This window comes from Jaculus jaculus, chromosome 4 (assembly GCF_020740685.1).
Source record: "Jaculus jaculus isolate mJacJac1 chromosome 4, mJacJac1.mat.Y.cur, whole genome shotgun sequence".
In the NCBI taxonomy this organism is placed as follows: domain Eukaryota; kingdom Metazoa; phylum Chordata; class Mammalia; order Rodentia; family Dipodidae; genus Jaculus; species Jaculus jaculus.
In genome coordinates this window covers 48,522,217-48,535,097 of record NC_059105.1, presented here as the reverse complement: position 1 = coordinate 48,535,097, position 12,881 = coordinate 48,522,217, and the positions used below count along the sequence as shown (strand labels likewise).

Below are 12,881 nucleotides of genomic sequence, written 5' to 3'. Positions count from 1 at the left end.
AAGCAAGTGAATACAAATGAGCTAGTTTGCTTTTCTCTATGAAGTACACTGACTATTTTGAGATGGACGTGAAAACTTACCAATCTTTCTTCAACAGGGCAAATACATGGACATTGAATTTGACTTTAAAGGAGACCCACTGGGAGGAGTGATCAGCAACTGTGAGTATTTTACTTGAATTAAGTTCAGAATAATATAAAACAAGTATTTATTTATTTCTGTTGGATTTATTGACACTTTTGAATATATGTACATAATATATTTTGGTCATGCCTTCCCTTACCTTCTCGTAACACAAATATTTATAACAATATTTTAAATGCCTTTATCCTTAAGAGATAAGAAAATGAATATTGACTCATACTTAGCCTTTTAACCTTTGTTTCACATTGCCTTATAATATAATGTGATTTAATACTTTGTTCTCTTTTTTTTTTGCTTTAAAAATGCATTAATGTCACTATTTTATTCACACCAATTAGAATACATACACAAAAAAATGTGTATCATATGTTGCTTTCAAAAAATTTCATGTTCCATGAGAACTATGTAACAACATGACATGTTTCTACTAAATAACAAAAGAAAATCAGCATTCCTACTCTAGCGTTAGGAAACTATGTAGATCATATGAATTTATAGTAAGGCAAAGCGAAATATTACAGAGCAGTCTTTTCATCAAGGAACTTTATAGCCTAGAAGCAGGACATTTCATTCTTCCAAACACTTTGGCATAAGAGAAATTAATCGAATTCAAAAGAATTAAAAACTTCTACTTTAGTTCGTACATTATTTGCCACTTCAGCCAGAAGGTGATGGATGGCACAGTGATGCCAGGTGACAAAATAAAAGTCACTTGCTCCCTCTCCCAGGGCAGGTGGACATGCCAGCAGAGGTCATCACAGGCTTTCTGGAAAGTAAAAAGTGCTCGACTTCTTCCACAATGGGGCCGCTCGGTGGGGCCTCAAAGTCTTTAGGAAAACCTCAGATCACATCAACATGTTCTTTTGAGATCTCACTCTGTAGTCAATCGGGCCTCTAACATCCTCCCATCCTCCGTGATACTGGGATTGCAGGTGTGTGCTGGGGTGCCCGGCTAGACGTTTTTTAAAATTGCCTAGAAAAAGAATTGTTACCTTGAGAAACCTTTTGAGAAGTCTACTAAAGCAACAAGGGTTTCTCTGTTGATTATATGCTGTGGGTCTCCAAGATGGTCATTGTGGGGCGGGTCTTCTAGATGTTCCAGTAGGAAAAAGGTCCTCCAAGCGTTCTTTTCTTTTGCAAAATCTATGCTGTGATTAAAAAAACAAAATAATTGATTAATTTGGTGGTGCTGAGGATAGAGCCCAGGGCCTTATAGGTACTAGACAAGTGAAGGAAGCTATACCTTCAGCCCTAAAATATAAAGAGTTAATTTTAGATGAATAACATTTGGGGGTAGCCTTCATCTAATACAGTGAGGGGATTTATGCTGCACAAGTTATTTTGGGAAATTTTTCTATAATTTCCACAGCATTAAAATAGTTGGAATGTGATCTACCTGCTGGTAAAACATGGAATTATTTGCCTCCTGCAGTCATGATGATGACTGTCTGTAGAACTAAGTAAAGAAGTGGGCTGGAGAGATGGCTTAGCAGTTAAGGTACTAGCCTGGAAAACCTAAGAGTGCATGTCTGAATCTCCAGGTCCCTTGTAGCCAGATGTGACACAAGCATGCAACGTCACACATGCATACAAGGGGGCACACACATCTGGAGTTCGTTCACAGTGGCTGAAAGGCCCTGGTGTTCCCATTTTCTTTCTCTTTTTCTCTTCCTCTTTCTCTCTTTATATCTCTCTCTGAAAAATAAAAATAAAAAAGGAATGATCAGGATCAAGTGAAGGTTGCCCAGTAGCCCTGGGCCCTCACAGGGGCCATATTGTGCCACACCATAATAATAACAGCACAGGGTTATGAATATGTCCAGCCATGACCTCGTTACTGCTTGAGCCTTCTAGATGTTTTGAGGACCATAGTACCAAATCTCCCATTGCCTAATCACCCTGAACACTATCAGCACTGTTAGAGTGAAATAAATCATAAGTCTAGACTAGATAGAAAAATGTCAGAGTTGACTATAAAGTGGCCCAAAAATGTTCGTTGGATTTACTATAGCGGGTTTTCCTTTTTCAAGAGAAATGTCTTACTGAATCCCAAATACAAAATGGATCATTTGAGCTGGGATCTGGTCAAAGAGGAGATGGGTAGATGAGATCTTTCTGGCCAGCCCTAGAGTGAAAGGAATGTCATTTGCAACTTATTAGTGTTCTGGATATTTTGGGCACACCATGTAGCTGAGTTTTAAAACATAAATTTTTCATTATGATTCAGGGCTAGAATTTGCTCGTCTTTGAAATAACTGGAGTGAGTTGGAACAATCCCGTGGCCTTTCCCATTTCAGCATTCTGTAATTCTTAGATTATTTAATTTTTCATTTTTGTCTGCGTGACTATATACTTGTAGTGCCATTCATTTGGTTTACCCATAGTCATAAGAATAGGTAACAGTTAGAAAAATGCCCTGAAGATAAATTTCTACTATGAAATGGAATTGGATAAGACACTGCTGTTTAGGTTACATGGTTTTCTATGCCAAATAAGGAAGCAACAGTACTTGTGTAAAGAGCAGAGGCTGTAACCAGGAGCAAAGGATGGTAACCCCTCCCAGGTTTCTGGGCAAACTCCCTTCAACAACATACAGCAGCTAGTGAGAGCAGAGTAGGAAAAGGTATGCCTCCATTTCAAGACTGCCATTTCCAGGAATGATTAATTTTTATTCTGCAAGCCATCCATGAATCTTTAGTGCTTTCTTTTTACAAGGCAGCTTAATTCTAATTATTATCTTATTAATAATAATTTAAAATGAGCAGTGAATTTGCTGTTGTTTTTATTATAGAACATTCTGGAATGATTTAATCAATATTGCTCTTGAGGATTCTAGGAAAATAATTAGGAGTTACTTCATTATAAGTATGTGAAGCTGCATTGGTTTAAATTTTAAATTCAAGGTCTAAACAGAAATGTCTTCCTGCCAATTCTTGTAGTTTCCATGGAGAATAAATATTAAACACTCACTTCTTTTCCAATTAAGATTAATATGTCTATACGAATGGGTTTCATGTGGTCTTTGTTACCATTTGTTCCCACAATGAAATTATATTGAGATTTGTGGCAGTGGGAACACCCTGGCATTTTTTCCTTTGCTTTGGAGAGGAAAGGAGCACATTAGTTAGCGGTAAGGGCAGGAAATTTCACCCTGTATAGGCAGAGACGGAGGACTGACTCATCCGTGGTCACTGGCTTAAGGGGATGTAAGCAGTGAGGGAACCCACTGGGGTATTCTCAGGCCGCTACAAGTTAGCTTCTTACAGTCGGGACGAGATCACAGGAGTTCTCGTGTGGTAGGACGTGTGTGTTGTCCCCTTTTCCAGCAGCCACTAGTGAAAGCAGACAGTTTTTGGCTAAAATTATCACCTTGAAAAAGGTTCAAACTCCCTCTAGACAGTTGTATACTCAGGAAGTGGAAAAGGAAGGCCAGTAACTCCTCTCTCTCTTTAAAGGTTTGCTATAAAATTTAAGCCTGGAACTCACTCGAAAGGTACATATCCCTGAGGAGAGGGTTATGAGAAAAGAGGTATAATTAACATACAGAGTGGCAGACATTAGTTGCAGGAGAGAAGATAAAATATGAAAACATATCCAGATGTGCAGCTGATCTGAAATGACATTTCTTCTGGTTTGTAGGTCTCATACTATTCATGCTGTTATATTTGAAGATTTTATTTAGCATTATAAACTGGGCACTTTGAGACATCTATTTAAAAAAAAAAATCCCAGGAACCTTCTTAAGTCTTGTGGCTTGCAGAGCCAGTTTTGACCATAGAGAAAATGCAATGCGAATCTCAGGAGTTGTATCTACTCAAAGCTGATAGCATACAGAGGTATATGGGATGAAAATAGTCCACAGTTTCAAGCGAGCAGGGTAGCATGTGTGAGCTGAAGACGGGAGCTCTGCTGTCCTCTTCACAGCAGATAGCAGGATCTGACACCCAGAGTTGGGCCAGTGCTGGAAATTAGGGTGATCTGGAGGAATGCAGGTATCCTTCTGTTGTCATGGTCATCACATGGGACTTGTTCACAAGCCTGCCTCACCTCGAACTAAATGACTTATCATACTATCTCCAATGCCCGAACAGAATAATAGCAAGTTCCTTAATTTCCCTTTTTCTCCCTTGCTTTGTAAACTTTGAAATAGTTTTACTGCACGACTCTTAAACCATAGGAAATTATCAATTAGCATCTCAATCTCTCGTTGTGGTGCTTAGCACACTGTAAGTAGGCCATAAATGTGCATTTTTCATGATTAAATATTGACTTGCTTTTTGTTTCTAGCCCTTTACCAAATCCATACTCTGTAAGGATAGACACAGTCTGAAGTAATGTCCAGCAAGTTAAAGAGTACCTGGCATCTAGGCTGTGTGTGTGTGTGGTGTATATGTGTTGTTATTGAATAAATTAGTATCACATGTGACATTACATATGGCTTGCCTGAGAAATTTGAGAAATAAAGCTCCCTGCTTATTCAATTAATTTTATATGAATTTTTTTGTGGTAGTAGGGATTGAATCTAAGGCCTCTGCTTATGCACTATACCACTGACTATATCCTCAGTCCTCCTTATACTTTTTATTTTGAAATAGGGTCTCAGCACTTTGCCCAGGTTTGCCTTGAACTCACTGTGACCAGGCAAGCCTGGAACTTGCAAATCCCCTCCCCCCACTTAGGTGGCTGAGATTACAGGCCTGTACCATGAGACCTGGCTTGAATATTCTATGCTACTCATTGTAAGCCAGTTTAAAATCCTTTTCCTGCATCCTAGAAAGGCAAACAAAATTCCTGTTAGTCAAACTGCATCTGTTACTGTGTTTGGGGTTCAACTTGGAAAAAAAAAAAAAAGACTATGAAAACTAAAAACAGAGACAAATGCTGAGCTCATGTGTTTTCCAGTCACTCTTGTTGCCCAGCCAGCACCCCCAAACATTGGAGGCAACTAGTGGCCCTTTGCAGTGCTCTGTGGGTTCTGAAGTTAGCTGAGACAGAGCAAGGAGAGCCTGCTGGTTCTCACTGAGTGTGGAGGGCTTTACCTGGGAATGTTCACACACTTGGGGCAACTTATACAATAGAAGATTAGAATTCTCTAGAAGCTTTGACTCCTGTATCTGGCTCTGGCTGGAAAGACTCCAAGGCTAGGTTCAGCTGGGAGCACTGACTGGAGCCACCTATGCATGTGGTCTTTGTCGATGGGTGGGTTTCTCATGGCATAGTAGTTACAGTCTGAGAAAAAGTGTTCTGGGGAGGGACACCCTGGTGGCGTAACAAGAGAACCTAGTTACAAAGTTACAAGTGTTCCTAGAGGAAGCCTCAAGTACCTGGGAAGAGCTGTATTGTATTGCTTCTGTGTGCTGGGTAAGTCACAGCAGGCATAGGCTTGTCCTGCTTCAGGGATAGGGGACATGGAGCCCACTTCTCAATGAGAACGAGTCAAAGAATTTGTAACAATTTTATTTTAAGCAGCCATAGGCTGAGATATTGTTTTCAGGAATGGGCACAATTTTCTCCGTGTCCACACCCTTGGATAGTCCCCATTCTCAGTGAGCCAAGTGTTTGCCATGAAATTTATTTTACTAAGTGAGACAATTATCAAATAGAGCATAAGCAGACTTAAAATTGGTTTCATATTGTACTCTTGTTCTTGGAGCATGTTCACAACCATGTGGACCAACTTGGGCTTCTCTGTTGAGTGGTAAGAGGCACACCAAGTGAACTATCAGATTATGCATGAAGACAAGCTTAGTTAGTCATCAACCAACTGGCCATGAGCAAGCCCAGCACTGATCAGTCTGAGCTCCAACCAGAACTGCCCGGCTGACTCAGAAGTCATGAGCTCATAGGTGTCATTAAGGACTGGAAAGATAGTTTAGCCATTAAGGTGCTTGCCTGCGAAACCTGAGGAACCCATGTTCTACTCTCCAGATCCAACATAAACCAGATGCACAAAGGCGTGGCAAGCGCAAGGTCTCACGTGCCCACTGGGTGGCGGAAGCACCTGGAGTTCCATTGAAGTGGCTGAGGCCCTGCCACTTCTCTCCCTCCATCTTTCTCTAAAAAATAAAGTAATTAAATAAGTGCCAGTGAGATTTGGGGGGCTTCATTATACAGCCCAAACTGACTGATATGGACATCTGATAGATAATTCCCATTCCTTCACCCAGTTGTGGAAAACAGACATGGACATCAAGTTGGAGTACAAGCTTTATTGCTACTAAAGGCAAAGTAGAAGAAAGCAGCTTGTTTATTTTTGCTTTTGAGTCAAGCCCAACTGATTGCCTCTTTTTTAATGCAAGAATGAGAGAGAGAGAGAATTGGTGCACTAAGGCATCTAGCCACTACAGTTGAATTCCAGACACATGTGCCCCCTTGCGTGCATGTGCAACCTTGCATGCTTGCATCACTGCATCTGGCTTACGTGGGACTTGGAGAGTCGAACATGAGTCCTTAGGCTTTACAAGCAAGCACCTTGACCGCTAAGCTATCTCTCCAGCCTGAAAGCAGCTTCTGATGAGTCACCTAAGTGCATAGGTGTGCTAGGAATCTTCCACAGTTTGGTCATCAGTCAGGCAGCCACTATCACAACAGGCATTCACTACCCTCCCCCGTGCACAGAGCCGCATCTGCCTCCCGGTCCTGTGGGCTTGTCCTAGGCAGTGGGGCGAGATTGAGGAAAGCACTGCACCACAGCTTGGAGGTTACTCAAGAAATATTCTTCCCCCAGGAATCCTGAAGGAGGAAGAAATGACCCTGCCCCCCAGGGAAGGTAGAGATGGAAAGCATGGCTCTCAACTCCTTTTACGTTTCTTTCAACTTGACCGTGCGACGGTTCCCTGACTCCATGTCTTGTCCGCCTCTGGCTTATTGCTTCCTCTGTTTGTGTGACTTATCTCTTTGTGTCCTTGTCATGTAGGATAGGGGACACAGTTGTACTTTTTTATGGTGTTTGAGGCTTGTAGTTTTGTTCTTTTTCTATTCTGTCTTTGATTTTATTGATGGAAAATCATTGATTAGGAATGAAACTATCTATGAGGACAGATCCCCAGAGAAACTCTGCTGATCTCTTTTGTTTCCCGAGACCAGATGCTTTAGGTGAATTTGGAGACACCCATGTATGATCCATTCTCAGTAGCCAATGGGTGTCCACTAGGAAACAGTGTCTGCTTTGAATCTATCTTTTTTGTTGTTATTGTTGTTTTTGCTTTTTTCAAGGTAGGGTCTTACTCTACTCCAGACTGACCTGGAATTCACTATTTAGTCTCAGGCTGGCCTTGAACTCACCTCCAAAGTGCTGAGATTAAGGGCATGTACCACCATGACCAGTGAATCTGTCTTTTTTAGAGTCACGGGTCATCAAAAAGTTACGACGGTAAGGATGGAGAGATGGCTCAGCAGTTAAGGTGCGTGCCTGTTAAGTCTAATGGTCTGGGTCTGATTCTCCAGTATCCATGTAAGCCTGATGCCCCCACATACACACACACACACATTTTCTCACTCTTTATCTCTATGTTTGCGAATAAATAGATTTTTTTAATTAAGACAATGTTCCCTAGTTTATAAAGCTAGCCTTTAAAAAAAAGCTAGAAATAACAATGATGGTGAAGTTTCAGTAGCAGTAAAATGGATTTCAAAAGAGCAGTGCCACTACCCACTAGTAGATGGCTTTAGATACAAGTAGAATTTTCTTCTTTGTCCACTTTGCTTTGGCTTCCCCCACCAAAAAAAAAAAAAAAAAAAAAAGTCATGCTACGAAAAACCATTTTTTTGTACTATAAAGCAGTACTACGGGGCTGGAAGGATGGCTTGGCAGTTAAAGTGCTTGCCTGCAAAGCCAAAAGACTCAGGTTCGATTCCTCAGGGCCCACATAAGACAGATGCAGTGGCTTAAGGCCCTGGCGTGCCATTCTCTTTATGTCTGTCTCAAATAAATAAATAAAAATATCTTTAAAAATAAAAATAAATTTTAAAAAGTGTGAAAAGGACTGTTTATAATGAAACAAGTCTATATAAAAATAAACAAATGAGGTGTTCAATATGTCTAAAACTCTTTGGAGGAATGAATCCATTTATCAGTAGGTATTGCATTAGTTGTACTTCAGAGTTTTGCCAATAGTTTTAGATTCAGCTATATTCATGAGTCTGTTGTTAGACATCAAGTTTGTATCAGCGAACAAGCTTCTGAATATGCATCCTAATAAGAGCAGTAGCTACTTGTGCAAATAATAAGCCAAGTGTGTATTCTTGAAAGCCCGGGCTGATTTTTTTGGTTGCAGAGTCTGGAAGCCCTTGTGGCTCTTTATGTAACTTGACCTGCTGTCTTGAGTGCTGATTTTGTAGCTTCAGGATACTGACTTGTGGTACCTTAAAATTCAAGTGCTTCAGAATACAGTGGAGGCAGAAGAGTTGTAACGTCATGGCCTGCCTGATGTTTTACATCTTTCACAGCATTGATCTGCAAGTAGAGGGAAATTCAGGAGGTAACGGGACTGGTTGCAAGTCCTGAGGCCAGCATCCACAACCACTTTCTTTTACTGTAATAAAACTGCTTAGTAAATGATTTGTAAAGAGATATTTTCTTAATCTTTCTAATTCTTGAACTTCGTCATTATTGAACCTTCCTGATGGTCAGCCTTAAGGGTTCATGTGGTCTGTTTTCATAAAACTAAAAGTATAAAATTGATTTTGAAATCTGCTCCTCCAGTAGATGAGTAGGCATAAAGTCAGATTCTGAATTTTCAACTGAAACTGTCATGAACTTTGCTCAGTTATTCCCTTGTTATTTGGCTCATGGGGACGGGGAATATAATTATCTAAGACAGGAAAAATGGTAAAAACAATTAAATTTTCTTAGATTACAGGCACATGCTATTTTACTGTTTCCTTTTGCTTTAACAAAGAGACATAAATCCACTGGAAGATGCTAAATGGCTCCGAGATATTCCCCCAGCATTCATCTTGAAGCCCTTGGAGAGGAAGCGGAGGTCTCCGTGGGGCAGTCAGCATGGTCTGAATCATGGGCTGTCAGTGGGAGGTTTATTGTCATTTTTCTCCTCACTGTCAAAACGGAGACAAGCTGAGTTTTCTATAGACCTTCACCAAGAACTTAGATGAGTTTTGTCATTCTTTGTTGATATTCAAGGTCTTTATTGATGTAACAATGATTGGTGAGAATTTAATTTTTGTCTTAATTCCAAATACCTTCTTTTGTCACAGAGTCATATATAGTGCATAGTACCCTCCTGTCCATCTAAGCAATGACTAGGAAGCATGGCTGAGAGGACCACAGGAATTTGTTAGCAGCCTCCTCTTTTCCATTCAGTGTGGGACCGCCTCTTTTTCAAGAAGAGATTGCACATAAAACAAAGGCGTCCCAGAGTAATGATGCAAAAGGTGGTGCATGTATATGGAGTTCATTTGCAGTGGTTAGACACCCTTACACTATTTTTTTGCTTAGAGAAAGAAAGAAAGAAAGAAAGAAAGAAAGAAAGAAAGAAAGAAAGAAAGAAAGAAAGAAAACTTCTAACTCTCTGTTGATTCCATCACGGATGTTTTGTTTCTTTGATGTTATGCCTAAGGGAGGTGTCATTGGAAATATACATATATGTGTTGTGAATTAGCTTGTTATTTCACAAAATTAAGAAAGGGCCTAAATGATGAACTCGTTCTTTCTGTCAGGTAGAAACGGCCTGTCAGGGTAGAGGGACAGGTTCTGAATCCACGGGTGTTTTTGTCCCTGCCCTTTTCTGTTTCCTTGAGCAAGGCTTGACTGTGTTCCTTTGTGCAATGTAAACTTACAGGAAGATCCTGAGAAAGGGGGTACAGCTGCTTTGGAGTGTCAGGAGACCCCCCACATTGTCTCCTGAATGAAGTATCTGGCATCTAGTTATGCCATTGCTAAGTCTCACCAGCAGAGGCTCTGCCAGAGTTCTGTTTGGCCCCATTCAGGGCACATTTGGGTAAAGTGAGGTGGTGAGGGGGGAAGCCCCTACAGCGAATTGAGGTTATCCTCTGTACCTTGAGGAACTGTTTGGTGCAGTTCCATGCTCTTGTGCTAGGTTGGTGCCTGCACATTTAGCACAAAGCACCAGTAGGCGGTAGTTGTAAGCCTTAGTAAATTATTTGGGGGCAAAAATCTTCCCTAATTACGTTTCTACCTGGAAGCTTATGACTGATGGGGAAGGTCTTCAAGAAAGTAAAGCAGGAGGCTCTGGGGTAACAGGCTAAGCCTGCAGCCCCGTAAAGATCCTCATCCTGTGACACACTTAACTTAGTGGAGTCTCATATTTCATAGAAAGCACAGCATTTCCAAGTGCTCAGAAGCTTTGCAGGGTTTTTGTTTTGTTTTGTTTTGTTTTGTTTTGTTTTGCTAGAAAGTATAGAGTATAAACATGAACCCTAGACACCCAAAGCTTTAAGTATTGGATTTGAAATTTACCAACAGTGTGATGTGAGCCTCATTTTCTCGGGTACAGAACAGGGACAGAGCTGACCGTGCCAGCAGTGGGAAGGGAGCGTGGTGTTCTCCTCGGCTTGCCACCTACACCCTTCCTTGTAAGCACCTAGCGTCAGTTTGCTCGCTGGCTTATGGTAGCCACTACTGCTTCTATCAGTGTGGAGGGGGGGAGGTCAGGAAGAACACCCAACCAGCATTTCTCTTCCCATACACAGTGAATGCTATTCTTTAACTTGGTGGTGGTTCTCTGCTAATCTGTTAGCCATTGCTGTTTCTACATCCTTCATTGTCTGAGCAGTTTTCACAAGGGTCACATAGGAAGCTAGCCAGTGTGTGCAGTGACATGATGTGCCCAAACTTTTGGAAGCATCAGGTTTTGCTTTTGGAAAATGGCCGTTTCAGTGCCAAACAGTTGTCATCATGATTGGGATGTCACTTACAAGATGCACCGAGCTTGTGGAATGTGGAAGGGTTTCCGGGGCTCTGGGAGGAGCCTGGGTTTTCTAGCCACTGCCTTTCCCTTCCTTACCTTCTCCTCAATCAGAAGCACCTTGTTATCTCACCTGGGAAAGTCCCGCTTCTGTGCTGCTTTGCGTGGCTCGGTGACTGCAGCATGTGTGACTCGTCAGCCGGGAGGAAGAAAATCATGTCGCATCTGCAATCTACTGGGCTTATTCCCAAATCATTCCTGGTACGTGGTGAGGGAGCAGTGAGTTGAGTGAAGGGATCTGGGCATGAGTGGAGAAAGCAGGCTGTCACATTGGTTTGTACCGCCCATGCAGTCCAGTTACTGTCTTCTAGACTTGAGGAATTGCTTCTGAGTGTTACGTTCTCTGGACGCTCTCCTGCAGGTTGTTGGTCCTGACACTCTGCTAGCACTGGGAGGAAACCAGACAAGCTCACCCACTTAAGTGTAATCTTGCGGGGTTTCTGCCTGCTTGTTCCTTTGCTCTGATGTCACTATTGTTAATTGCTTGAAACTTCTTTTCTTTCTAGATGATGGATAGTATAGAGTACTTGTCAGCATTGCTTGTTAAATCATGGTTAGATTTCATCCTGATCAGAAATCTACTGTGTCTGTGATATTAGTAATAGAATTACTTAGAATTTCATACTTGAAATTTATTTTCTAGCTAAACTTTGCCTTTACAACGGGGCCCAGACCCTCTTGTGCGTCACAATGAGGACTAGGCAGGATCCCAGGCAGGAGGAACCTGGAATTGCAGTTTGCTGTCTGCAATATTCTGCCATAGTGACTACTTTTTCATTTTTTATTTCTGGATAAAAGTTTGGAAACTTGTTAAAACTTTACATTTAAGAGCCAAAGAAGTATCTAGAATCAGTGAAAATGTACTTTGAAATAGCATTGAATTCCAAGACTTAAATATCCAGTAAAGCCAAAAGATGGAGAGAGTAGAGGAAGGGTGTGGGGAAGGTTATGAGATATGGAGTCCTCACTCTTGTCAGGGGCCTGATTTCAGATTCTCTTTCTACCATTTATCCCTGCCAGTGTGTCCACTATACAGTGATGCCTCTTCAAATGAAACGTCCATGAAGCACCACAATAGCTTCAGAACTTATATTATCATTATAAGGATGGTGTGGGCTCATGTCTGAGTGGCTGCATTTCACTGCCTACACTTTGAAGAGTTTCATATCATTATAAAAAAGAGAGAGAGAGAGAGAAGGGATAAAGAGATGGCTCAGCAGTTAAGACACTTGCTTGCAAAGTCTGACAAGCCTAGGTTTAATTCCCTAGTTATTCATGTAAAACCAGATGCACAAACTGGTACATGTATCTAGAGTTCTTTTGTAGGGGCAGGAGGTCCTCACTGGTTCTCTCCCTCTCCCCCGTCTCCTTACAAATAAATAAGTGAAAAAAATTAAGACCAAGAGGATATTATTATTAAAAACTATCACCTTTAATGATAATGTGTTAAAAGCAATCAGATTTGTATATTCACTGTTTTTCTTTTTAAAAAATACCTGGTTTATTTATCTTGGTGATTTTAGCTAAGTTGTGCTGCTTTTTCAGGGTAGAACGTAAAAAAATGTAACTTCTTATATTGCTTTATTTTATTAGTACAGAAAAGGAAAATTAAAAATGACAAGAAAGAGTGGTATATTTCTGTACTAAACATGCATTGATACTATGATTTACTTGCTTTTCTTCTTAGATCTTTTAGAGAAGTCTCGGGTTGTTAAGCAGCCAAGAGGCGAAAGAAATTTCCATGTGTTCTATCAGCTGCTCTCTGGTGCCTCTGAAGAGCTCCTCCGTAAG

The 12,881-nt window shown here is 41.0% G+C and overlaps 1 protein-coding gene across 5 annotated transcripts in view; it reads left to right on the top strand.

Annotated features, from left to right (window-relative positions):
• Positions 1 to 12,881, top strand: part of Myo1b (myosin IB) — a 183,387-nt gene that overhangs the window by 115,745 nt on the left and 54,761 nt on the right. For all 5 annotated transcript variants that reach the window (XM_045147061.1, XM_045147060.1, XM_045147058.1 and 2 more), the window contains exons 7-8: positions 98 to 161; positions 12,778 to 12,876. In XM_045147061.1, the coding sequence (XP_045002996.1) occupies positions 98 to 161; positions 12,778 to 12,876 (163 nt within the window). The remainder of the gene's footprint in view (positions 1 to 97; positions 162 to 12,777; positions 12,877 to 12,881) is intronic.